General features: G+C 37.4%; 9 protein-coding genes across 9 annotated transcripts; 6 read left to right on the forward strand and 3 right to left on the reverse strand.

The window, feature by feature from the left end:
* Positions 1 to 65: 65 nt before the first annotated feature.
* C9374_011364 (uncharacterized protein) lies at positions 66 to 647 on the forward strand (the record flags this gene model as incomplete). The annotated part of the gene is made up of 2 exons (XM_044687011.1): positions 66 to 104; positions 201 to 647. 2 exons carry the CDS (start codon positions 66 to 68, stop codon positions 645 to 647), a joined length of 486 nt encoding a protein of 161 aa, XP_044554533.1.
* Positions 648 to 657: 10 nt separating this feature from the next.
* On the reverse strand, positions 658 to 3959 carry C9374_011365 (uncharacterized protein; the record flags this gene model as incomplete). The annotated part of the gene is made up of 5 exons (XM_044687012.1): positions 658 to 1894; positions 1947 to 2857; positions 2910 to 3011; positions 3059 to 3318; positions 3365 to 3959. The coding sequence occupies 5 exons, from the start codon at positions 3957 to 3959 to the stop codon at positions 658 to 660; spliced, it is 3105 nt and encodes a 1034-aa protein (XP_044554534.1).
* Positions 3960 to 4027: 68 nt separating this feature from the next.
* On the reverse strand, positions 4028 to 4792 carry C9374_011366 (uncharacterized protein; the record flags this gene model as incomplete). Its single annotated transcript, XM_044687013.1, has 1 exon — positions 4028 to 4792. One exon carries the CDS (start codon positions 4790 to 4792, stop codon positions 4028 to 4030), a length of 765 nt encoding a protein of 254 aa, XP_044554535.1.
* A 76-nt stretch (positions 4793 to 4868) lies between these two features.
* C9374_011367 (uncharacterized protein) lies at positions 4869 to 5618 on the forward strand (the record flags this gene model as incomplete). The annotated part of the gene is made up of 1 exon (XM_044687014.1): positions 4869 to 5618. One exon carries the CDS (start codon positions 4869 to 4871, stop codon positions 5616 to 5618), a length of 750 nt encoding a protein of 249 aa, XP_044554536.1.
* Positions 5619 to 5747: 129 nt separating this feature from the next.
* C9374_011368 (uncharacterized protein) lies at positions 5748 to 6191 on the forward strand (the record flags this gene model as incomplete). The annotated part of the gene is made up of 1 exon (XM_044687015.1): positions 5748 to 6191. One exon carries the CDS (start codon positions 5748 to 5750, stop codon positions 6189 to 6191), a length of 444 nt encoding a protein of 147 aa, XP_044554537.1.
* Positions 6192 to 6263: 72 nt separating this feature from the next.
* On the forward strand, positions 6264 to 8372 carry C9374_011369 (uncharacterized protein; the record flags this gene model as incomplete). Its single annotated transcript, XM_044687017.1, has 7 exons — positions 6264 to 6837; positions 7047 to 7152; positions 7235 to 7629; positions 7686 to 7690; positions 7749 to 7758; positions 7816 to 7935; positions 7984 to 8372. 7 exons carry the CDS (start codon positions 6264 to 6266, stop codon positions 8370 to 8372), a joined length of 1599 nt encoding a protein of 532 aa, XP_044554538.1.
* Positions 8373 to 8594: 222 nt separating this feature from the next.
* Positions 8595 to 10445, reverse strand: C9374_011370 (uncharacterized protein; the record flags this gene model as incomplete). The annotated part of the gene is made up of 3 exons (XM_044687018.1): positions 8595 to 8844; positions 8885 to 9585; positions 9645 to 10445. 3 exons carry the CDS (start codon positions 10443 to 10445, stop codon positions 8595 to 8597), a joined length of 1752 nt encoding a protein of 583 aa, XP_044554539.1.
* Positions 10446 to 12051: 1606 nt separating this feature from the next.
* Positions 12052 to 18083, forward strand: C9374_011371 (uncharacterized protein; the record flags this gene model as incomplete). The annotated part of the gene is made up of 2 exons (XM_044687019.1): positions 12052 to 13592; positions 13643 to 18083. 2 exons carry the CDS (start codon positions 12052 to 12054, stop codon positions 18081 to 18083), a joined length of 5982 nt encoding a protein of 1993 aa, XP_044554540.1.
* A 105-nt stretch (positions 18084 to 18188) lies between these two features.
* Positions 18189 to 22692, forward strand: C9374_011372 (uncharacterized protein; the record flags this gene model as incomplete). Its single annotated transcript, XM_044687020.1, has 3 exons — positions 18189 to 18262; positions 18349 to 18529; positions 18646 to 22692. 3 exons carry the CDS (start codon positions 18189 to 18191, stop codon positions 22690 to 22692), a joined length of 4302 nt encoding a protein of 1433 aa, XP_044554541.1.
* Between the last annotated feature and the right edge of the window lie 14 nt (positions 22693 to 22706).

A 22706-nucleotide genomic window follows, 5' to 3' on the forward strand; every position in this document is an offset into this window, starting at 1 on the left:
GCTTTCTCGAAAGGAGAGGAGAATGAAATTTTTTGAGCATGATTGATTTTTCACTTTTTATAAAAATGTCTTGCATTTGTTGTTTGGCGATTATTGGAAAGAAGGTGTGTTGACATGACCATCATCATCGGATAGTTGTGATCATAACAACAATTTAATTCTTATTCTATATTTTCACTAAAACGTTTTTAATTTATTAGAATAATCCGCTATTTTTAAAAGTATACAAATCATCAGAAGCAGAGGACCCACTGAAATACCACTACATTGCCCATACTGCATTGGACATCGTAGAAGAAAAGATCAATAATCGTAAAACAACAAATGGTCAAAATGATACCATGTATTTAGGATTGTTATTTCCAACGGAAATTTATAAAGTGTTCGGATACATTACAAATAGTGACGTGAAGTTTTTACTCATTATTGCAGGTGATGATTATCAACAAACAGACAGAGATTCTGAAATTAGGAGTCTCTTCCAACAACTTCATTCATTATATATTGATTGTATTTCTAACCCATTTTACACGTTTGGAGAAAAGATTGAATCTCTGCAATTTGCAATTGCTGCTCGAAGTTTAGTGCAAGGGTATAATCACCAACAGAGTAATAATCCTACTGTAAGAAAAAGTAAAAGGTTCTAAATGATCGATTTCAATGAAATAGATTGGCAAAAGTCGTGCAATTTCCTGTTTCTCTTTGGAATTTAAGGACGTTTTCTAGGAAGTTGTTATCCATATTGGGTGTCGAAACTATGAATTTAACTTTCAATCTTTCAATATTGGCAGGTAGATTTGATCTTTCTTGATGGGGAATGCTCAGTTTCCTGAACGTTGATGACATGGATGGTTTTTGCTGAGCTTTCACTACTTTTGGTTTTTCTAGCGGTGGAAAAGCATTGTTGGCCATTTTATAAGCTTCATGCTCTTTCTGTTCTATTGAGCTAGAGGCAACTGATTTTGTCTTTTTGTTTGGGGTTTCCTTAATGGCCATGTTGTCCTGTACATTCTCGATAGATCTTTTCTTGATGTCACCATTGATTTTGTTAATTTTTACAGTTGCTCGTATTTCCTCTCCATACGTATTACACAAAAAGCACTCAACATCTGATTCACTAAATTCTGAAAAGTCAATCTTGAAAGAGAGTGATTTGTTTTCACAAATTTTGCGTTGAGCAAGCAAAATACCCTTCCTTTCAACAGAGACGTAGCAGTATTTGTTGGAAACTAAAGAATGCACAGATCCTATATTGGGTTGAATAGTAATTCCGCTCTTGTTTTGATACGCGCTGATCGAAGGTTTATCTCTGCTTTCGGTACTCCAACTACCCACTTGAATTTTCCTGGACAGCATAAATGCGTTTCTGCATGTGATACCGTATCTTCTATTTTTGCTTATTTCAAATATACATGACAAAAGCCTACTAAGAGGAGAAAGTAAGGCTTGAGCCTGTTGTCGCATACTTATTGACTCAATTGTGACACCTCCAAGAATCGCCTGAATGAGAATAAAAACTTTCTCTCTTGCAAGTTCAATCTTATCTTTGATTTTGTATCTTATATTATCATGCTTGTTAAGATTGATGAGTATTCCTTTCTCTCCCTGGCGTATAGAAAACTCTTCAAACTCAAAAGACGAGCACGCAAGTTGCAACAACCTTTTTTCTTTCATATAATTTGTCACGGAGCTTAAAAGCACACACATGGTTTTATATTGAATATAAAGACGAGACATGACCTGTCCAAAAGGTGTAGATGAAACAGAGCCTTCGTTGACAATCAATAGCTCTTTTTCACATAATTCTTCTATCCTTTTTTTTAAAATCTCTTCGATTTTTTCATCAAGATTGTTGCTCTTCTCCAACCCGTAATATTCTGGATTTTTTTGAATACTACATTCAAAGGTGAAACTTGTTTTAATAAAGCGTATAAATGTCAACTTACCGAACATATAAAAATGTTGACTTTACCCAAAAAATAGCTTCAGTTATGTTTCTGACGCTGTTAAGACATATCTCTGCATTTAAATGCTCGAATAAGTATCTATGTAAAGTTGATTCAATGACGTAAGGACTATTTCTCAAGTTTGTGTAATAGTCAACCATAGTGCTATCTGTAAGAATAATAGCCAGACCTGAGTCTTCAAATCCTGCTCTTCCAGCTCGACCAATCATTTGCAGAACGTTCATAGAAGGATATTCCATGTATCCAGACCCCTTGTGGTATATTTTAGTTCCCTTTACAATTACCAAGTATGCTGGTGTATTAAGTCCCTGGCTGAGTGTGGATGTTGTACAAATAACAGACAGGTCCTTGTTAGCAAATAGAGTTTCCACAATATTTCTATCGCTTTTCGAGAGCTGTGCTGAGTGGACACCAACTCCATTTATCACCAAGTCCTTAAGCTGTTGATCCTCAATAATGGGTAAGGCCTCTTTCAATCTTTCCTTCTGCTCGTTGGTCTTGATAAAGTAGTTTGGTTTTAAGGTTTTGGAATCCTCCACGATTTGTAAAGCACTCTTCATTGTAGCATTACGACTAGAGCAAAACACGAGAACCGACTTTTCATTGCTCTGTTCTTCTATGATCTGCAACAACTTTTTATCAAGTTGCTTTTCAAAAGCAAAGTAATTCTTTTTTTCGTTTGGAATACCAATCACTTTGAGGTCAAGTTTAGAAGGTCTATATTCTTCACCAAAAACAAGCGTTCCTGATGGATCTACATCCAGCCATTCAGCAACATCCATAATGTTTGGTACTGTGGCGGAAAGAGCAATAACTCTTGCTGAATGCTTCTGAATTACCGATATGCTTTTAATTCTACTGACAATTGCTTCTAGTACAGCTCCTCGTTCCTTATGATTTCGATCAATTAAATTGTTCCATTAATAACAAAATTTTGCTTACCTCGTTCAATAAATGCACTTCGTCAATCAATATGAGCTCAGTCGTCTTCACAAATGCTAAACAATTGACATCTTTCCATCTTCTACTTAATGAATCGTATTTCTATGACCTGTTCGATATAAAAATTTTCAAATTTAGAACTCACTTACCTCAGGAGTGGTTACAATGATGTCAAATTTGTCCAACGAGGAGACATCTGTTTGTATTGAATCTCCAGTTAGCTCTCCAACTTGGATTCCTAGAGTTTCAAACTTTTTTTTCCATTCTGCAAGCTTCTCTTGAACAAGAGCCTTCACTGGAGCGATGTAGACACACTTATGCCTTCCTGGTTCGCTCATCTTTCCATTTTTGAAATACTTTTCAAACAACCTTATAATTCCAATTTCCATACACCCACTCTTTCCAGATCCTTGAAAAGATGAATAATATTGAGGTTGCACAAGCAAATAACATACCCGTAGGTGCCGAAATAACAACATTATCGTCTGTTTCATAAATCTTATGGAAGCACTGCGATTGAAGCTTGTTGAAATACCTGAATCCAAACAGGTTTTTGAAGGAGTGATGGACCATAGAGACTGGCAATAGGTTTTGATCCTGACTGATTTCATTCTGTTTACCGCTTGCTATCATGGTCTTATTGGTGTTGTATGATCTTGAGTTTGAGGAAGGGGCCACAACGTTCTTTTCTGTTTTGTCTTGAGTCTTTGCAAGACTTGAATTGAAATCATCTTTGGGGTTGTTGATTCTAGAGGGAGCTAAGCCTTTCCGCGATTCGTTTTGAGAAGGTTGTTGCCGAGCTTGATACTGTCTGTTGTTCGACTCTGTAGTTTTCTTCGTCTCGGTATCTAACGGCCTCAGTGGTGGAATTAAATCGATAGGTATAATGTCTTTGGCCATTAAATTCTTTGGCTTTGAAAACACGTCTTTTCTGTTAAGTTTTATAGAGGAGGGTTTTACGTTTTCAATATCATCAAGTAAGGCTTCCAAAGAGAGGCTTTGATGATCCTCATCATCCTCTTGGCAATCGAGCATGACAATGGGCTTCATGAAGGCGTGGAATGCAATTACAATTTTTTTACAACACAAAGGCGTTTGAAATTCTGTTTTGTTATTGCCTACGGATACAGCGTAGATACATTCCATGACTCGGATTGTTCTTCCTTAGTATATTCTACTCTATCTGCCATTCGATGTAAGCCTTCTTGGTAAAACTCAAAACGATTTGGAACGATCAAATATCCACCCCAATATTTGGGAATAGACGATTTCAGCTCAGAAGGAGACTTGTTTGAGTTGATTTCTTCAAACTCCTTCCACATTTCATCTCTACCTCGTGAATGTTGCGATTGCGGACAGGTATGAATATTGACCCTGTATTCAGGCTCTTCCTTTTCATATGATTGTCGTACTTGATCCTCAGAAACAGGCAAAGCAATACCCTCCACTCGAATTTGTCGAATCACAGGCAGTGTAAACATGAAATTTAGAGCCACCTTATTGTTGGTAGAAATATCCATTCCTTTCTTTGAAGTAGATGTGTTGGTAAAGAATGTAAATCCCTTCTCGGAAATGTCCTTACAAATAATTTTTCTTGAGCTTGGTTGTAAAGTATGAGCATTGACTGTAACAAAATCAGCAGCTAAATTTGCAACAAATAGCTTGGATTTCATTGCTGAAATATCGACTTGATCATTTGTGGTTGAAATATCTAATTGTTTGATGAAATCATTTGATTGTGAAAGCCATTTTTGAAATTTTCCAATCGGATTGTTTTCAAAACCATCATGTGCATTATTTTGAAATTGAAAAGCCAGTGTGGAAGAATATTCATTTGATGATGAGATTGGCTTGATACCTGGCGGCAGATGATGTGGAATCATTTTTCGTCTCTTGTTTCATAAAACAGCAAGTGGAAAATACAATTAAAAATAGATGGCAAGAAAACATTAAAAAAAAATGTTCAGAAATCAATACGATACAGATATTACGACTTGGAGTCCTCAAGGCCGATTACATCAAGTTGAATATGCAATGGAGGCTGTTCAACAAGGAAGTGCTGCCGTAGGAGTGAAAACTCAGGATTATGTTGTACTAGCAACATTGAAAAGAGCTCCTCATGCCGAACTATCAAGCTATCAAAAAAAGCTTTTCAAGATTGATGATCATGTCGGTATCGCTATTGCTGGATTAGCTGCTGATGGCCGTGTCTTAAGTAAATATATGAGAAACGAATGTATGAGTCATCAATATGTCTATGACACATTCATGCCTGTACAAAGATTGGCCAATAAGATCGCCGACAAATCTCAAAAGAGCACACAAAACTCTTCCGGCCGTCCATTTGGTGTAGGATTATTAATTGCAGGATATGATGAAACCGGAACACATTTGTATCAAACATGTCCAAGTGGAAATTTGTATAGTTACAAGGCCATTGCCATTGGAGCAAGATCTCAAAGTGCCAAGACCTATTTCGAGAAAAATTACGCTACTTTCACTAATAACGCTCAAGAATTGATTGTTCACGCTTTGAAGGCTCTCAAAGGAACAACAGGTGACAATGTTGAATTGACAACAAAGAATTGTAGTGTGGCAGTTGTTGGAAAAGATTTCAAATTTACAATCTATGAAGATGATGCCATTGAAAATTATTTGAATTTATTAGATACATCATCCAAGAAGGTCGAAGATCAAATGGTCGATTAAGCATCAGCTTACAAGGATCTTGTATATTTTGTAGAACTACCATTTTCAAAAGTAAACAGCCTCTATGTGTTATGTTATTAACTTTTATGAGCAAGTCGCCACTCACGCACACAAAATGAATCAAAAAAAATGAGCACCTCATCATCCTCGTCGACAACAACATCATCCCAACAACATTCGGCACACTCTCACGCCTCTTCCGATATTCACTTTTATGCATCTAAAATGTTTTGTCATGAATGTGGAACACTGCTATCATTTCCTACAGCACCAACGGTAACGGACTGGGCATGTTCATGCTGTGGTACACGATTCAACATTTCCGATTATGACTCGGTTCAATTTTCATTCAAGATGACCATTCCACGTAAATCAAAAATTCAAGAATTAGAAGAACGATTAAAAGAAGAAAAATCATCAGGCAATGAATTTTCCATTATTAACGAACCATGTCCAAAATGTGGTCATTCTCAAAGAAAGTTCTTTACCATGCAATTACGTTCTGCGGATGAAGGTCAAACTGTATTTTATGAATGTTTAAAGTGTGGATTCAAAGAAAGAGTAAACAATTAAACTTTTATAATGGTTGAGCGAGTGTAGCACGACTAGTACCTCTCAACCTGTTTGGTTTCAGAAGAGAAAAAAATGATTCCTCCTTCGTCGTTATCATCGTCCACCAATAATAATACTCATCGTCATTCTCTTTCTTCACTTCAACAACAACAACCAACAACTGATGACCGTGAGTCCTACTCGAAAACAAATCGTCAATCGGGTGGATTTACTAAAATCGTTCGTGATTGTGTTTTAAATAATTTCACAAGTGATGATGTGATGGTGGATGAAACTCCTCCTCCTTCAACCTCCCAAAATCATCAACAATTCCTCGAATCCACACAACCACATCCTCTCTTTCAACGTCCTGTCAACTTGTCAATTTTTACAGATCCATGGAAAGTCGATGAAGAAGTGGACTCTACAACGACATTTAAAACAGATTCAACCATAACAAAACAATTATTAGGAAATAGATTAGTATATTCGATCGGAGAGAATGGAATTGAAAATGTTATTGTCAATGACATGACAGTCAATAATGATCATCAAGATGATACTTCCAATGTTTTGAAATTAAAAAAGAAGGAAATTAGTGTTTTTGATCTTGATTTAACATCCATGCAAGATGTTGGAAAGGGAGCTTTTGGAAGTGTTTCTATTGGTAGGTGGTGGTTTAAAATTATTCTCATATTATAATATGATATATAAAAATATTATAATATTATGGACTCGATAATTTTGCAAAACAATTGTTGGCAACCAATCATTTCAACCATCATGTGGAATTTCATGAATGATTTTGAAAATAATTTCATAAATGTTTCATTCATTCACACTATCACACCATTCATGGATGATGATAAACAACAGTAAGGACCATTACTCCACCATTCTCATTCTATGCCATCAAAAGAATTCCATTTAAATTATCTGATGAAAAGAATATTTGGAGAGAATTTCATGCCATCTATTCGAGGTAGGTTGATTCTTGAAAATATAATGAAAAATATCATCATTTACTATGCATTTCATTGGAAACATGGTCATACCATATATAGTCAGAGTGATTTTCTCGTTAAACTCTATGAATGCTTTTTTAGAGATAACTTTTTCAATTTAGTGATGGAATTTATGAATGTTGGAAATTTTTCAAAACTCATTGAACTTATGAATACTCAAAAATTCTTCCTAATCAAAACAATAGCTGAGAAACCAAGTTTATTTCCACCAAATAGTTCGATAGCAAATTCAGACTATCCCACAACTGCTGAAGTTTTTAAGAATGTTGATGTTCTCAAATCAATATGTGGAAGAATCATTAAAAATCCTGCGAAATATGTGCAACGATTTGCGGCTGGAAATATTTTCACAGAGATGGAATGTAGTATCATGATACGTAAAGTATTAGAAGGTTTGAGATATTTAAGGAAAAAGCACATCATTCACAGAGATAGTAAGTTATTTGTTGTTCATTATTGAGTGAGTTATACTCATATTTTCAAAACATAGTTAAAGTAAGTATATGAAGTGATATGATCGATTAGAATTGGAATGTTAACATGATGTTGACAGCCATCGAACAGTAAGTTTTTTTTTGCAAACAATCTCTAGATTGTGATTATTATGCAATACACGATAGTTCTTGTAAATTCTAAAGGAGAAGTGAAAATAACAGATTTTGGGCTAGCCAATGTTAAAACAACATCAGGTGGCCACATTAGTTTCATGTCAGATTATTACACGATATGTGGAACCACAGGTAAGGATCCATTAGTTACTCCACGACAGTTTTTTAACATGCCAATAGTATATTTGAGTCCAGAACGACTTTTAGAACAGCCTTATAGTTATGACTGTGATTTATGGAGTTGTACAGTTGTATTGGTTGAGTTATTTACTGGAAAGAAGCCTTCAGTTACCTTTCCCTTTAAATGGAACACATTCAGTGACTTTGACAATTTCGTGACGTGTCACCTTAATGAGCTGCGAAAACACTCTGCGTCTCAGGTCATGCTTGACTTTGTTGGTTGTTGCTTGAAAGTGGATCGAAAACAAAGACCATCCTATGATGATGTTTTGAAACATCCATTCATAACAGGATATGCACTAACATTGACAGAAGAGCAACAAAACAATTTCATTCTGCATAGTCTCAATGAGTATATTCTGCCTTTTATTCAAGGCTCTCGGCAATAAATATCAACAATATTACAATATCGTAACACATTCAAAAATGATCCTAAGGCATTTCAAATTATGATGCATTAATTCATGTCACAGGAGTACTTGGTTCCTCCTAAGATGAAATTCCTATCTACTTTGGCAGTTATAAATGGTGCACCTGGGTTCATCTCGATTGGTCTGTGATGCTTTTCATTGAGTGAATAAATGAATATTCTTCACATCGCCAGTGTTTACCTAAATCGAGTAATTTTGGTGTATTTGATTAATACCGTCTCGAACAGCTGTGTAGCAGAAGCGGTACTGCTCTTTTCGCTGAACCATTCCCACTCTCAAATTTTTGAGTTGCTTTACAATTTTATAAATATTAAAATCAAAATTGATATCATTATCCCGTTCTTCCTTCGATAATCGTAAATATTCCTGATATTGTGAAAGTAGAATGTGTATTGTACAAAATGTTCCTGTCCTACCAACGCCAGCAGAACTACTTTGTGTTAGAATTGATAGTATTAAAAAAAACATACCAATGAATCGTTATTGGACCGGGAATATAATCAGGGCGCTTTTTCAGGTTGTCAATACTTTCTATTAATTTAAAAAATGAGTCAGTGTTGTCAGGAACTCCCATATCAGGCCATCCTGTATATTGATAAAAATGTATTAATCTTCCTGAGCTCGGTAGTGACTCGTGATGAACTATAAACTGCCTGTAAGTAAAGTCGTACGGAGTTATTTCTTGTAAAACAGTCTCTACCGTCACTTCGTCATACTGTTTTCTTTCATGCAGAGAAGGCCAGTACTTATTCACTTTGTTCTTGTTGAAGCATTGATCAAATAGGTCAGTACCTTCTTTTGCTTCGCCGTCGCTTTCTGAGTCCGACGACACAATTTCATTGCTTAGCATAACAATAATAGTACTATTGTGTTCGACAATCATTCGCCAAAAATCGCAAAATGTACAAGGAAGAGGAGCTTGGGTGGCAATATAGGTTGGAGGAGAGGATAGTCTGATGTGTTTAAAATTTTGGGTAGAGTGTGTAATAATGTGGTTTGCATTGATATAGTCAGATCCAGGTTCTAAACGTTCTCTTGATTTTAGTAAAACTCTAGTATTCTCATTGGGTAAAATATTCTTGTATCGGTTTTTAGGAAGATTGTGTTGACGGTATCCACTGGTGTGCATACCGCTTTTTCTTTGTAACCTTGTTTCAAATTTCTTTAAAGCCTATGGAAAGTCGGTGTTGTGATCAATCTAGAAATGTTATGATTTCAGGAGTTACTTACTTGAAATTCATCGTCTAATCTGTCGTTTTCGATCGGCTTGGCGAATAGAGCCACACTGGCTTTTCGTGGTGCCAATCCAGATGCTTTTCGTGTCATCCCCGACCAATTATTGTTGTTGTTTAATCCTTCTTCTGATGCAAATGCATCATACGACGATGATGATGAAGATGTGCAATCATCAAACACGTTGGAAACGTTAGTTGGTGCACTTGTGAAATCAAAAGCAGAGATGTTTGGCTTGTTCTTTGGTGTTGTGGGTTCAAAGTCATCAAATTGAGAATCGGAGCTTGAAGTAAAAGCGTCAAACTTTGCACATGGCTTTGGCTTGGATGTAGTTATCAGAGAAAACCCGTCTCCATCGTCATATTCTTCTTCATCGTCAGTGTTTGAAAGAAACTTTTGGACGAACTCATTGATATCGGCAATCGGTTGAGTGTACTCATCATCGTCCTCTGAAAATGTTGTGTATTGAAAGGTGAGAGAGTCATGACGAACAATATTTGGTGTTGCTAATTTATCGAATATTGTCTGGTTCATACCTCCTAATGATGAATGTGGTGTATCGTCTGAGAGTGCATTACTGAAGACGCTTGCGGTAGGACGGAAATCAGAGATTGCTGTTTTAGGCTTTGCCTCTATTAACTTGTTGTTAGATACTTTTTGTTCTCTCTCTTGCACAATGAACTTTCCAAATGTCTTAGCCATCTCCTCGCGGAGAGCAGACTTATAGGGCTTTTTCTTAGGATTACTACTAGATGCTGCTGTTGTGGCTACTACTGGGTTTGTGCATGCTTGCTGCATTGTCGATTCAAAGACTATCATCAATTTTCAAAAAGAAATTATTATTTGTGTGATGATCACCGTGTGGTGCGGTGTTGATAAATTAACGTTTGATGATCAAACAATAATTGGTAAGATGTAATGCTCAGCTGATGAGTAATGACAATTTGTGTTTCAACCAACAACAATAATCGGTTTAAAAGCACTTCCTTCAACCAAATTGAATTTTGAAATTCCGTTTGTATCAAAATGGATCGTGCTTGTTTGAAGATGGTTATACTTTGGTTGTTGGTGCACCAATGCGATTGATGATGTTGGTCCAGGCTTTGATGGTTCTACAAATTCCGCAAACTAAAAATTCTCTTGCAATGGATATTTTTTGGTCTTTTTTGATCGCTATGGGTTGCGAAACCAAACAGAGGAGAACCTTAGTTCCAATTGAAAAAGGATGTGTTGAGCGAGATGAAGGTGTTGTTGTTGTTGTTTTTACTTTACTTGAAGCGATGTAGCACTGCTCAAACAACTTGAAGTGATGATGGAAGGTTTTTTTTAACACATTGCTTTGTTGGGTGAATTCTTTGATGTGAAGGAGGTTATTTTTACCGAGTTCCAATTTACAAGTAAGAAATGGCCATGGAAAAGGAGTTCGGGTAGCAGTGGTGGATAACGATATTTTGAGCGAGATTGTTTCATTAAAGAACATAGCGTTCTCATTCATTTATCAATTGCCTCTTTTAAGAATTGCTCTTTCGTAAAATTACTTTGAGCTTAATTTCTGGGGAGTCAAAATTCTTACATTTGCGTTGATCAGTAAAGCATATTCCCACATGTGAATTTTGTCCCGCATAAGCTTGCAGTAGATTGTATCGAGCCGAGTTTGATTGAGACTAACATGCTTTCTCGATTTGCACCAGAGGGTTGAGATAGTATTCAGTGTTTATGAAAAAGAGAAGGCTCAAAAATAATCATCAAATACGCTGCACACTGGCACTTGACGTCAAATCCGTCCGTCATCATTTCTCACTCACCACACTCGACATTCACAATTCTGTTGAACATGTCAAGTGGTGTGAAAATCACACAGTCTTGTCATCATCATACAAATCTCCATACCGGCACAAAATTCACATCACTCGATATAAAAGTCTAAATAATTCACAAATATTCAATTAATCAATTTCCCATACAAAATTATTTCGTAATTCAGAACACGTGATGACATCACAACCTTTCAGAATGCTTGCAAACGGTAAAGAGATGACGACATTTTTACCGCCAAAAACTACAACCGCCAATTGACATGTACTGATTCACATTGTAGTCGCTCCAAGAGGAGCAACAATTCCAAAATGAGAAGTGTTCAAGAGATTCATGTAGGTTCATTGCTGTGTGTTTTGTATCAAACTCATCCCTCTCTCTCTCTTTGTATACTTCAAAGAATGTAGTGTATTCGTTGAGTTTTTCATACTGTCCATCAATCTCAATCAAACAAGTGTATTCACACCCATACATTCGCATCCTCTTCATACACCAAGATATCACCCATGTTTTGTATACAAAATCTGTAAAGTCTATAAAACGGAAAGATTTTCTGAGAGAGACAATCCTCAACGAAAAAAACATCATCATGCAAAAGATAGCAACTCATTCTTCTCTATTCAATAATAGAGAAAGAATCAGCTCATCATGCCTCATCTCAATGCTCCTTGCTGGTGTTACTGTATATGTTGTATTCCTAGGTGTTGTACAGGCTGCTGTTTGTGACCTTTCAAATGTACAGATTGAAATGAAAGGTTTAAGAGATAGTTCTATGGGTTTACCGGTGTATGATGCTATCTATAAGATTCAAAATCAAAGTGTTTGTTTGAATGAGATTAGAAAAGGTTTAACGGATAAGGTTTCTACTAGCATTGTTGATTTCACTAGTGCTTGTTTATTGCCTCCAACAGATGCTGCCTATGCCAATGATCCATGTTGTGGCGGTAAAAATCTTCAATGTTGTGCTAGAAGAAACGTGAATAGAAATGCTTGGGATGTTCGTTCCAATGGTGCTCTCTCTTGTGCTGTTGATGTTTCCTTTGAAGCTGGTTTGGCATTCACTCCAGTTGAACAACGTGCAAGTTTGTGTTCTGCAGGCTCTTTGGAAGATTTGATTCGCGAAGAGGGTGATCAAGTCTACCAAACTGCTGGATGCAAATATAATGGACTCAAGCCAGAAGAATACCTTAATTGTTTGGCTAGTAATCCAGTGTATGGTCCTCATGTATTACCATCATTTGCTAAGGCACTTAACTTGGCTGCCAACTCGACAACCTCTGCCATTGTAGATGCCATGAAGAGTCAAGGTCATCTCGTGGGTGAATGTTTCAACCGCAACACACAACAAGTAGATTCAACTATTACAAGCCAAAGCGTTTGTGAGACTGGTCTTCCAGATGTTTGTCCATTCTCTGATTGTTCCTCCCATAATCAAACTTGTTATGCTTGTAAATCTCCTCTCAAATGCAATGCTTATCCAATGGATGACTATGGTACCTATTTGGACTCTCCATTAGCTTGTCTTGATACTGTCTTGTGCGGTGCTAAGGAACATGTCGTTTCTTACGCTGAATGTGAATTATCCAAGGAATGTAACGTTCCATGTTTCAACTGTACCGATCAAGCTACTTGTCTCAAGAGTGGAATGTGTGAAGGTTGGGGTACTCAGGATCCAACTTGTGCTGTTCCAATTGTAAATAATGCATGCCCAGTTGGTTGTACCATGAATCTATATATTAACATGTGTAACTGTACTAGTTCTGCTACTAGCGATCTACCACAACAATTCAACGTAACCTTGAACAATTTTATGGTTCCATTGAACAATGTAAATAATAACAAGTGTAGACGCGGTTATTTCGAACTAGTTCCTCCTAGAAATGCTGATGAATGTTTCAAGTATAAGGTTTGCCGTTATGGTAACGGTGGTGTTGCTCCTCTCTCTTCATGCTCGAATAGTATGTGTACCAATGGTGGTCCATCTGAATCATTCAAATGGATTCAAGGTCAATGGGTCAAGTCTGTTTCCATTCCATTGCAATTTGCTAACAGAACTCTTATTCATCAAAGAGAATGGCGTTGGGCTCCAAAGACTTCTACTCCTTTCTTTGACTCGGTGAATTTCATATGGTTGCTGCCAAGAGACCAGATTTGATCAATTTGAAAATGAAATGTATTAGTAACTTCCATGAAAGTATTGCAACCTATGTGGCTTGCAAGTGTGGTTCCTTTAAGGGTGCTCCATGTGATACCATGAGTGGAATTTTCACCTTTGTTGATAAGGTTCTTGGTTTGAAGCCAGCCAACTCTCAAAACAGAACTGCTTTTGAGAATTTGCAAAATGGTTACATTGTTGTTCCTCCTCAAGTACTCCCTAATGTTACCTTTGTCGATGTGATGGCTACATTGAGAAATCCAAAGAATGTATGGAATGTATTTGGTGGTGTTAACAATACTCAAATTGGTTCCATTCTTGGAAATGGTATTTCATTCAGTGCTCCATTGAAGAATGTTAGAATTTGTTTGAATTCATATCCACAACCAACTCCAATTGTTTTGAATGGTCTTCCAGTTGGTTTTGTTGCCCAAGACTCAACGTCTCTCAAGCCAATCCTCGTTCCAACCTACATTGAAGGTAATTCCGTATGTGCCACTATGGATGTCATGGCTGGTGTGTTCTATTATCCATATGTCATGCTCTCTGCAAGTGATATCAGTTGTAACGGTATTGTTTCAACTGCTCCAAATGTTTGCTCTGGTTTTGGTAAATGTATTGCTCAAAATACTTGCCAATGTTATCCAGGTCGTTATGGTGCCAACTGTGGTGATATTGCTCCACCAACCAACAATACCTACTATTGTAATGGTGTTCCTGCTTACTCTGCAAGCGTTTGTTCAGGTTCTGGTAAATGCGTGGGTCCAAACATGTGTCAATGTATGCCTGATCGATATGGTTACAATTGTGAGAACTTTTTGTGTTATGGCAAATCCATTGGTGCTTGTAGTTACAATGGTTTGTGTGTTGCTCCAAACACTTGTCAATGTAAACCAAACTTTGCTGGTGCTGAATGTTCCCAATGTGCTTCTGGATATACTGGAATGTATTGTGAAAGACCAATGTGTTATGGTGTTGATTCTCTTAACAAGTATGTCTGTTCAGGAAACGGTGCTTGTGTTGCTCCTAATAAGTGTTCTTGTAAGCCTGGTGCTTATGGTGAAAGATGTGAACAATTCACTTGTGGTGAAATTGGAAAGCCTCAATGTTCTGGACATGGTATTTGTGTAGGTCCACAAATGTGTTCATGCAATGCTTCAACAACTACTGGTTATTGGGGTGGTTCTAACTGTGAAATGTGTCAACCTTCATACAGTGGTGCTCAATGTACTGAACGATCTTGCTCTGCTGCTACCACTTGTTTGGGACGGGGTACATGTAATCCAGATTATACTTGTACTTGTACTGGAAACTTTGCTGGTCCATACTGTAGAACCTGTAAGGATGGATTCTTTGGTCCATACTGTAACGTTACTTGTGATCCAATGAAGACTTGTAGTGGAAATGGTGTCTGTACTACAAATGGTGGTTGTACTTGTAATTCCAACAGTTTGTTGGGTATGTTCACTGGTTCCTCATGCTCTCAATGTCAAAGCGGATGGATGGGAGTCAAGTGTAACATTTATATTGGATCGAGTGCTACCTTTGGAAGTGAAGGTGATCGTATTCGATTCACTTTGGCTTTCCCTTCACCAACCAACCAAATCGATTGTGCAGCTATTTTCAGTCCTCTTACATTGGCCAAACTTGGTGCTTATCCACAATGTCGATGGGAAGATAGATCCAATAATTTGTTCATGGTCATTTTGGGTGGTGCTTCTAGCTTGATTCCAGGTGATAGTCTTACTATTCAAAATGGAGACATTTCTAGAACCTTATCATTGAGTGGATCCTTGTCTCTTCCTGCTCCAATTGCTATTTTACGTACTCCAAGAAACGTTTCATCATGCAGTACTTTCTTCTTTGATGCTTCTGCTTCATATTCGTTTGACAGAAGACCTGTTTCATTCAGTTGGTCATTGAGTGGTCCTGGTTCACTTTCTGCTATCAATGCAAAATTAGCCACTGTCACTGGAAGCTTTGGATACTTCTCTGCTTCAGCTCTCTCCTCTGGCACTTACACTTTGACTGTGACCGTGACAAGTGCTTTCAATTATACTTCAACTGCTAGTTCAACATTTGGTGTTTCTTCCACTCCAACTGCTATTGTTCGTATTCCTGGTGGTGAATCCTATAGAGTGAATATGGGATCCATGTTCAGCATTTATCCTTATGTTGAATATCCATCATGCTACTACTTTGATAGAACTCTCATTTGGACTTGGACTCAAGTGAGCGGACCTGCCAATGCTCAATTAACTCTCAGAGATAACAACAGAGCTTTGGTATTCCTTCAAAATGCATTCTCTGCTGCTGGTGATTATGTCTTTAAGGTTAAGGCTGTTTCTGCTGTTTCATCTGCTTCTTATTATGAAACTCAAGTAACCGTGACTGTTGTTGCTCCTGATCTTGTCTTGTTGGTTGAAGGAGGTTATTATAAGCAAGCTTCTACATCTGGACAACTTGTTCTTGACTTTTCAAGATCTTTCGATCCTGCTCAAGCTTCTGGTACTGAAACTTTCACAATCAGCTGTCTTGATGCTGCTGCTGCTGCTGCTTGCTCACTCAATACTGCCAATCTTGTGGTCAATAAGAAGGCTGTTATTGCTGCTGGTGCTCTCGCTGCTGGACAATATACTTTCACTGTGACTTATAGCAAGGGTTCAAGAAGTATTTCTGATACCATTGATGTTTCCATGGTCTCCTATGTTGTGTTGAATCCATACATTAGACTTGGTAGATTCGATTGGATTCCAAGTTCAGTTCCACTCGGTGTCAATGTTCCATTCTTTGTGGATTTGATTGGTTTTACTACTCCTAATGTTCCAGTTTCATTCCAATGGTCTTCATTGACTGACGGATTTGAATTGAACAATGAAACGACTGTGAAGGGTGTTAACGGTCGTTCATTGATCATTAAGGGTGATTATATTGCTGCTGGTGTTGAATATCAAATTCGTGCTGATGTCACTGCTGGAAGTGCAAGTGGTTATGCTGTCTTTGTGTTCAGTGTGAACAGTCCTCCATTGCCAGGTTCAATTTCTGCCTCTCTTGCTACTAGTTCAGCTGGTGTTGATCCTGTCACAATTACATGCGACGGATGGTATGATTCTGATGCTCCATTGACTTATCAATACTTTTATTATGACTTGAATCGTGGTGTCTGGAGAAGTTTGTCTGGTAGAACCTCTGACAATCAAATTACTACTAAACTCCCACCTGGATTTGGTACTAACAAGAAACTCAGAATTAGAGCTAGAGTTTATGACTCTAAGAATGCATATAGTGATATTGAATTATCCATTGTTTCGACTCCACCTGATTTGTCTAGCGGAACTGCTGCTTTGAACTTCTTGAATCAAAGTTCTTCTGCCACAGACTCTACCGCAAACAGTGTGGCTGTATTGAGTAACTTGGCCAATATTTCTCAGGCTTCCATGGCAGCTAACGTTGTTGCTCAAATTAAGACCTTCATTATGAATGTGATTACTGCTGTTTTGGCTCAACGTTCTGCTGTTGCTGTAACTGTTGAAGATGCTGCTGAAACTATTTCATTCTTAACAACTGCTACTGCCAAGTTGGATCTCGTGGATGCAAACACTAGAGGACAAATGTTGCAAAGTACTGCATCAAGCTTGAATGCTTTGGCATCATCCTCAAGACCAATCACTCCTGATCTTGTGGACTCGATCACTGTTTCCTTGTCCAGCTTTATTAAGAATATTTTGAGTGGTGCAGCATCTTCAAGAAGAAGTATTTTAACAAGTGCCAGTGAAGCTCAAAGTATTATTGATAACGCTAATACTTTGCAAACTGCCATGATGAAGAGTTTGGTTCCTGATCAAGCTGCCTCTGTATCTGCAAGTACTGATTTGATTGCTTACACAAAGAAGATTTCTGTATCCTCAAGCTCATCATTCTCTGACACAGTTTCATCTCCAGTTGCCATCTCCTTCGCTTCAACATTCTCATCTGTCGTTTCTTCAGTCACTACTCTTGGTGTCAGAATTAAGCAAATGTCTAACCTTTACAAATTGATTTATCCACAATCCATGACTATTCTTTCACCATTGTTCGAAATTGCTTTCGATGATCAAGATACTGGTGCATCAGTCACTGTTAAGGGAACAACCATGACCATCACTATGGGTGGTAACTATACCAACACTGCTACCTCATACTATGTGTGTAACATTTGGAACAATTCAACAAAGGTCTTTGAAAAGGATAGTACTTGTTCCATTAAAGCAGTGACTTCAACCTCTGCAACCATTCAAGTGACTCAAGGTGGTACTTATGCTCTCAGTCAATACACGACCACAGCAACTTCATCACCAGTGACTCCAAAGCCAAATACCAGCAAGTCAACTACCAAACCAGCCAAGAGTGCTGCTTCAACAAGTATGGGATGCTCATTGTTGTTGATCATTGCATCCATCTTGTACACTTTGTTCATTACTGTTTAATTTGTAAAATAATAATTATTATAAAATCTCAATTCTCTAACCTTTTTGTTCAGTACCTCTTCAATTCGAGTTATTGTAAGAAAAAAAACTTCAACCTCTCTCTTCATGCCACACAAAGAAGGCACCAAAAGAAAGAGAAACAACAAGAAACCGCATCAACACAACAACAAACGCAAAAAGTAAGTAATCAATACATGCAAGGAAAACATTCCGATGATTGAATTTTAAATCGTAATTTGAATCATTCGTTTTTTCTTCTTCCCAGAAAGCAACATTCCCAAAACAGTACGGCTACTTCCAGCAGTGTTTCACAACAAGGATCAAATTCTTCTACTTCATCCACCCAACAAATACATTCCAATCATTTGAAAAATCATCAATCCAACAGCAACACCCTTCAAGCAGCAAGAATAAGAGTGGTAGTACTTCCTCTTCATCAAGAAACAGTAGTTTACAAACCCTGCAACAGAGTGCTGACATACCTCCACAACCAATTCACGACAGCCGTGATTCATTTGAGAACAACACCTCTTTTAACTACTCCAACAACACATCCCGAAAGAAAAGGAAGAAGAAAAAGACCTCTCTCCATCAGCAACTAACACCATTGCAAAAAGAATCTGTGCACTCGGATCAAGACATTTCTTCTTCCGAGACTTCAACCCATAGAAGCGTCATTGTAAATAGTTCCACTCCCACAATTACACCCGTGAACGAGAACCAAAATATTGCTTCCTTTACTTCCGTGGTTTCCTCTTCATTGTCATCACCAGCCTCTTCTTCGTCGTCATCGAACAGACCTTCACATTGGCAAGTCGTGCGCTCGCTCAAAGGCTTCAAACCAAAATCAAAAAACAAAAAAAATTCTAAAAATACTACTCCACTGTTCAACAACACAACCTCAAGCAGCACAAATTCGAATTCGGAACAAAGCAGCGATCAAGAAGAATACTTTGAAACAGATAGCGAAAGCATCATGTCAGAAAACTCATCCACCCAAACTAACACATTCCAATCAACATTGGAGAACATCATTCAAAATTATGGACATCAAATCGCGAGAGGAACTGCTGTTCCTACAGAACAATTGGAAGAAATAATTCAGGGGCTGAAGGATTACAGCGACCCAACAAGACAATTTGATTCTGTATCAGAGCTTTGTAACATTATTGCCATATCCAATGAACAAACTCTATCTAGAATGGGCATTGATCGTTTTATTCCCGAGTTGTTAAATATATTGTCCAACAATGAGAGTTATGATCTCATGGTGTTATCAGCAAGGACTCTTCTCAACACCATGGATATTTACCCTGCTTCATGCTCCATTGTAGCATCCAATGGTGGTGTCAATGTTATTTCGCAAAAAATTCTTTCCATTGAATACATAGATTTAGCAGAACTGTCTATTCAGATGGTAGAGCATTTAGCTCACCAATATGGGTCCACATTGCTTCAAGAAGGCGTATTGATGGCTTCACTTACTTACATTGACTTTTTCGGTATGGATATGCAAAAGAAGATATTGAGAATTGCATCATCATTATGTAAATCAATTTCCAAGTCTCAATACGAGCTAGCATGTGACGTACTTCCAACTATTTCAAGATTTTTATCAAACTCTGAACATTCCATGACCGACAGTGCTATATTTTGTCTAACAAGAATTGTTTATCCATTTTTAAAGGATGACGAAAAGCTCTTAAATATTTGCAACTCATCTGAACTTTTGAGCCATGCCACTGAGATTTTATCTAATGACAAAGCTTCCAAGAACACCATCAGCTTAATGTTGAAGCTGCTCAAATCAGTATCTGTGTGCTCACAATTAGTGAAAGATATCTATGAAAGAGGTTTTATGCATTTACTTACAGGTCTACTCTCTCCAGAAAGAGGGTTACATGAATGTTTAATTGACACTTTGTACTTTATTCTTGCCTTGCTTCCCAAATTGCCAAGAAAAGATGAGCTCGCATGCCAAATGTCTCATTCTCAAAGAAAGAAATTACTTGTTAGGATGACAGAAGTGAAACCTCCCAATCAATCAACAATAGAAGAACCTAATACGCCCCAGGATAAACTCGAAGCGCTGTTCACAGAACAACCAACACTATTACAAACAGCATCAGAGGTATTACTGGAGCCTCTTATCCACATCTTCTCATCCAATCAAAACGATCATGTTAGCAATATTCTTTTGCAAATTATTGGTACCATCATTTATTTCTCTCCCTCTCAAATGTTGGTTGAAACCTTGAAAGACATTCCATTTTCAACGTTCCTTGCGTCTCTACTTTCTAGCGATGATATTTCACGAGTGAGCACTGCTTTGCAAATATCAGAGATTTTGTCATGCAAACTCCCTTCCATTTTCGACATGTATTTCTTGCGAGAGGGAGTTATTCATAGAATTAAAGCCATTGGAGGAAGAGAGCCAAATTCGTCAGAGGAGTTTTTACTTGATCAAATGCGAAAAAAGACAGAAGAGACATATCAAAAAGCAGAGCAAGAAAGAAAGGAAAAAGAAGAAAGGCTGAAAAAAGAAGCTATTGAAAAGAACGAAAAGATCAAAAACAAGTCAAATAACTCTCAAAGTAGCGAATCGGAAACAGAAGAACAATACCAAGATCCAGAAAAAATTTCAGTGTCATGGGTCGAACCTCATGTTGACATTCCCAAGCTTCCTAAGCTTAGCCGGCTTTACTGTGAGAAGCACAAAAAATCATCATTTAAAAGCAGTGAATTGGTGGGTTATGCTGTCGCTAAAGCTCAGTTGATTTTCGACAAATATTATGAACGGACAAAAGATGTAGAAATGGAAAGCAAAAATTTTGTGAAGCTCAAAGCAATTGCCAGCTCTTTGGAAAAGACAATTTTGGCCAAAGATATAAATGTAGAACTTGAAGAATCACTTCTTCTCCAAATTAGAGAACTCATAATTTCCGAGGATGGTATATCTAATTTTGAGTTTTTAAATAGTGGGGTGGCTCATGCGATTTATGAGTATTTATCAAGAAAAGACGGTAATAGATCCGTGAAAGAACGACTTTTTTTGTTTGCTAGAATACTTGACGAGGATTTACCAAAAACTGCTGCTTCGTTAACAAGAACTCGATCTAAGAGCTTTGGTAATGCCAACGACATGCTAACAGCTGTTTCTAACACTGATAACAAGAGTATTACTGCCAACCCTACATATCTAACGGAACTTGTGAAAAAGCTATTTGATGCCTTCAATTCTGTGGAAAATTTCAATATTAATGTATCTGAAACGAGCTCTATTGCTTCTAATGTCAATGCTGTTATCAACAAGTTATCAAAGCAGTTTAAATTGTCATTAACGGACGAACAAAGCAAGAAAGTGATTACTCTTCAAGTTCATCCTCTAGCTAGAGTTAGAGAGGTTGGTACTTTTTTAATTTCTAAAGCAGGAGAAACACCAAAAGAGGAGCCTGAAGTACTGAACTCTGAAAGTACTGACACCAGTTATTTCCATTTGACCGAACGTGATGACGACGAGTTTATTGGAACTGTTAGCACCATTGATATTGAAACACCAGCGTCAGAAGCAGATACATCATTTTTATCTGCTGACACGATGGTAGATGAAGAGAAATCTGTTAAATACGTCCAATTATATTTGAATGGAAAGTTGGTGGATGAAAACAGTACTTTGTTTTCAATATTTTTCAAAAACAGTTCATCTTCATCACACCCTTCAAACCTCAACCTTGCAGACACAACTCAAAATTTGACTTTTAAAATTGTAGACACTAAGGAGGTGCATGATAGCGATGTAATCATGGATACCAATACCACTTTGAAAACGTCCAAAGCGGAATCTCTAGTGAACAGCATTATACAACACTGTAACGACAATCAAAAGATACAAGAAGAGAATATCGAAAAGGATGCAATTGAGTTGCTTGATCTGTTGAAAATTTTGAATTGTTTGAGCAAAATTGCTCCCATTCTTCCTCATAATGAGAAGAACATGAAGCGTGTACTTGTTCCTTCTAGCATGTTTTTAAACCCTAAACTGGCATCAAAAATTGTACGATATATCCAAGACCCGTACTACTTGTTTGGAGACTGTTTCCCTTCATGGCTGTACATGCTCATGGAAAGATATAATTTTATGTTCACATTTGATGTCAGACAATTATACTTTGACTTAACTTCTAAAGGAATTGCAAGAGCTATCCAAACCATTCAAAACCGATTTTCCAAGTCCAGAGATCGAAAAACTAGATTGATTCAAATTGGAAAACAAAAAGTTAGACTTTCTAGATCCCCAAATATACTCGAAAGCGCGTACAAGGCCTTTACATCGGTTGAAACAAACAGAATAGTTGAGTTTGAATTCAAAGACGAAGTAGGTACAGGAACTGGTCCAACAACAGAACTCTATTCATTAGTATCTCGAGATTTACAACAACAAGGTCTCTCAATATTTAAGGATGACTTTGTTGGAGAACATGAGGAAAAAGAAAAATTCAGCAGATTGGTGGAAACCAAAACTGGGCTCTATCCAAATTTAAGAAGCTCAACAATGGTAAAATTGATGATAGAGATGCGAATCTATTTTACTTTTTGGGTGTGTTCCTAGGAAGGGCAATTTTG

Source organism: Naegleria lovaniensis (assembly GCF_003324165.1).
Source record: "Naegleria lovaniensis strain ATCC 30569 chromosome Unknown tig004, whole genome shotgun sequence".
NCBI classification, from domain to species: domain Eukaryota; phylum Heterolobosea; class Eutetramitea; order Acrasida; family Naegleriidae; genus Naegleria; species Naegleria lovaniensis.